Source organism: Arachis duranensis, chromosome 6, assembly GCF_000817695.3.
Source record: "Arachis duranensis cultivar V14167 chromosome 6, aradu.V14167.gnm2.J7QH, whole genome shotgun sequence".
In the NCBI taxonomy this organism is placed as follows: domain Eukaryota; kingdom Viridiplantae; phylum Streptophyta; class Magnoliopsida; order Fabales; family Fabaceae; genus Arachis; species Arachis duranensis.
Window position 1 is genome coordinate 101369818 of NC_029777.3, and position 731 is coordinate 101370548.

The 731-nt window shown below is 37.1% G+C and overlaps 1 protein-coding gene across 1 annotated transcript in view; it reads right to left on the minus strand.

Moving 5' to 3' along the window:
* Positions 1-422, minus strand: part of LOC107495006 (GDSL esterase/lipase At1g28600) — a 5193-nt gene extending 4771 nt beyond the window's left edge. Inside the window, exon 1 of the mRNA XM_016116036.3 lies at positions 55-422. Coding sequence (XP_015971522.1) covers positions 55-331 — 277 coding nt within the window. The 5' untranslated portion in view covers positions 332-422. The remainder of the gene's footprint in view (positions 1-54) is intronic.
* Between the last annotated feature and the right edge of the window lie 309 nt (positions 423-731).

The following is a 731-nucleotide window of genomic DNA, read 5'->3' on the forward strand; positions in this document are numbered from 1 at the left end:
TTAAAAGTATCCATTCCAAAAAAACGAACTGAGATACGGAGATACCGGAATTACCAATGAAATCAATGATGAGACGGCCATCCGACCATCTTCCAGTTGGGTGATGAAAGTAGGTTTCTCCGTATGGAAGATTTAATGACGGAATTATCTCTGACGCCTGAGGGAGAGTGGAAGATCCGTATAAGGTGTTTCCAGTGTCCGCAAGGGAATCTCCGAAGCTGTACACTCTTTTGTAGCACCGCCGGCTTGAACTGCTGCTTGAAATGGACCCACCTGCAGCCTCCTCAAGAAGAAGAAGAAGAAAGATCCATACTCTCATAAACCAAGCCATGAATATCAGACGGTGTCAACTGTCAACTACTCAACTAACTCACTCACTCTTCATCCAAAGTTATTAACGAATTGCTTCGAGATTAAAGACGAAGAATGGGTGTTATATATATAGGAAAATAAGTATATTACATACGTATATTATTAACAAAAATATTAATAACTACTTTTAATAAAAAAAAAACAACATAGGTCCACACTCCACGTTGCATAAAACAAACAAAAAAGATTATCTGCATTACCATATTAATTAATTAATTAATGGCCGCTTTGCTTTATCTACTCAAATGGATACCTGTAGCAACCAGCAAGACAGGCAAAGATACGATATACGAAATCCAGTTACAGACACTATAAATAAATATATGAGAACCCGACACTTAAATTAAAAACTGGTATAT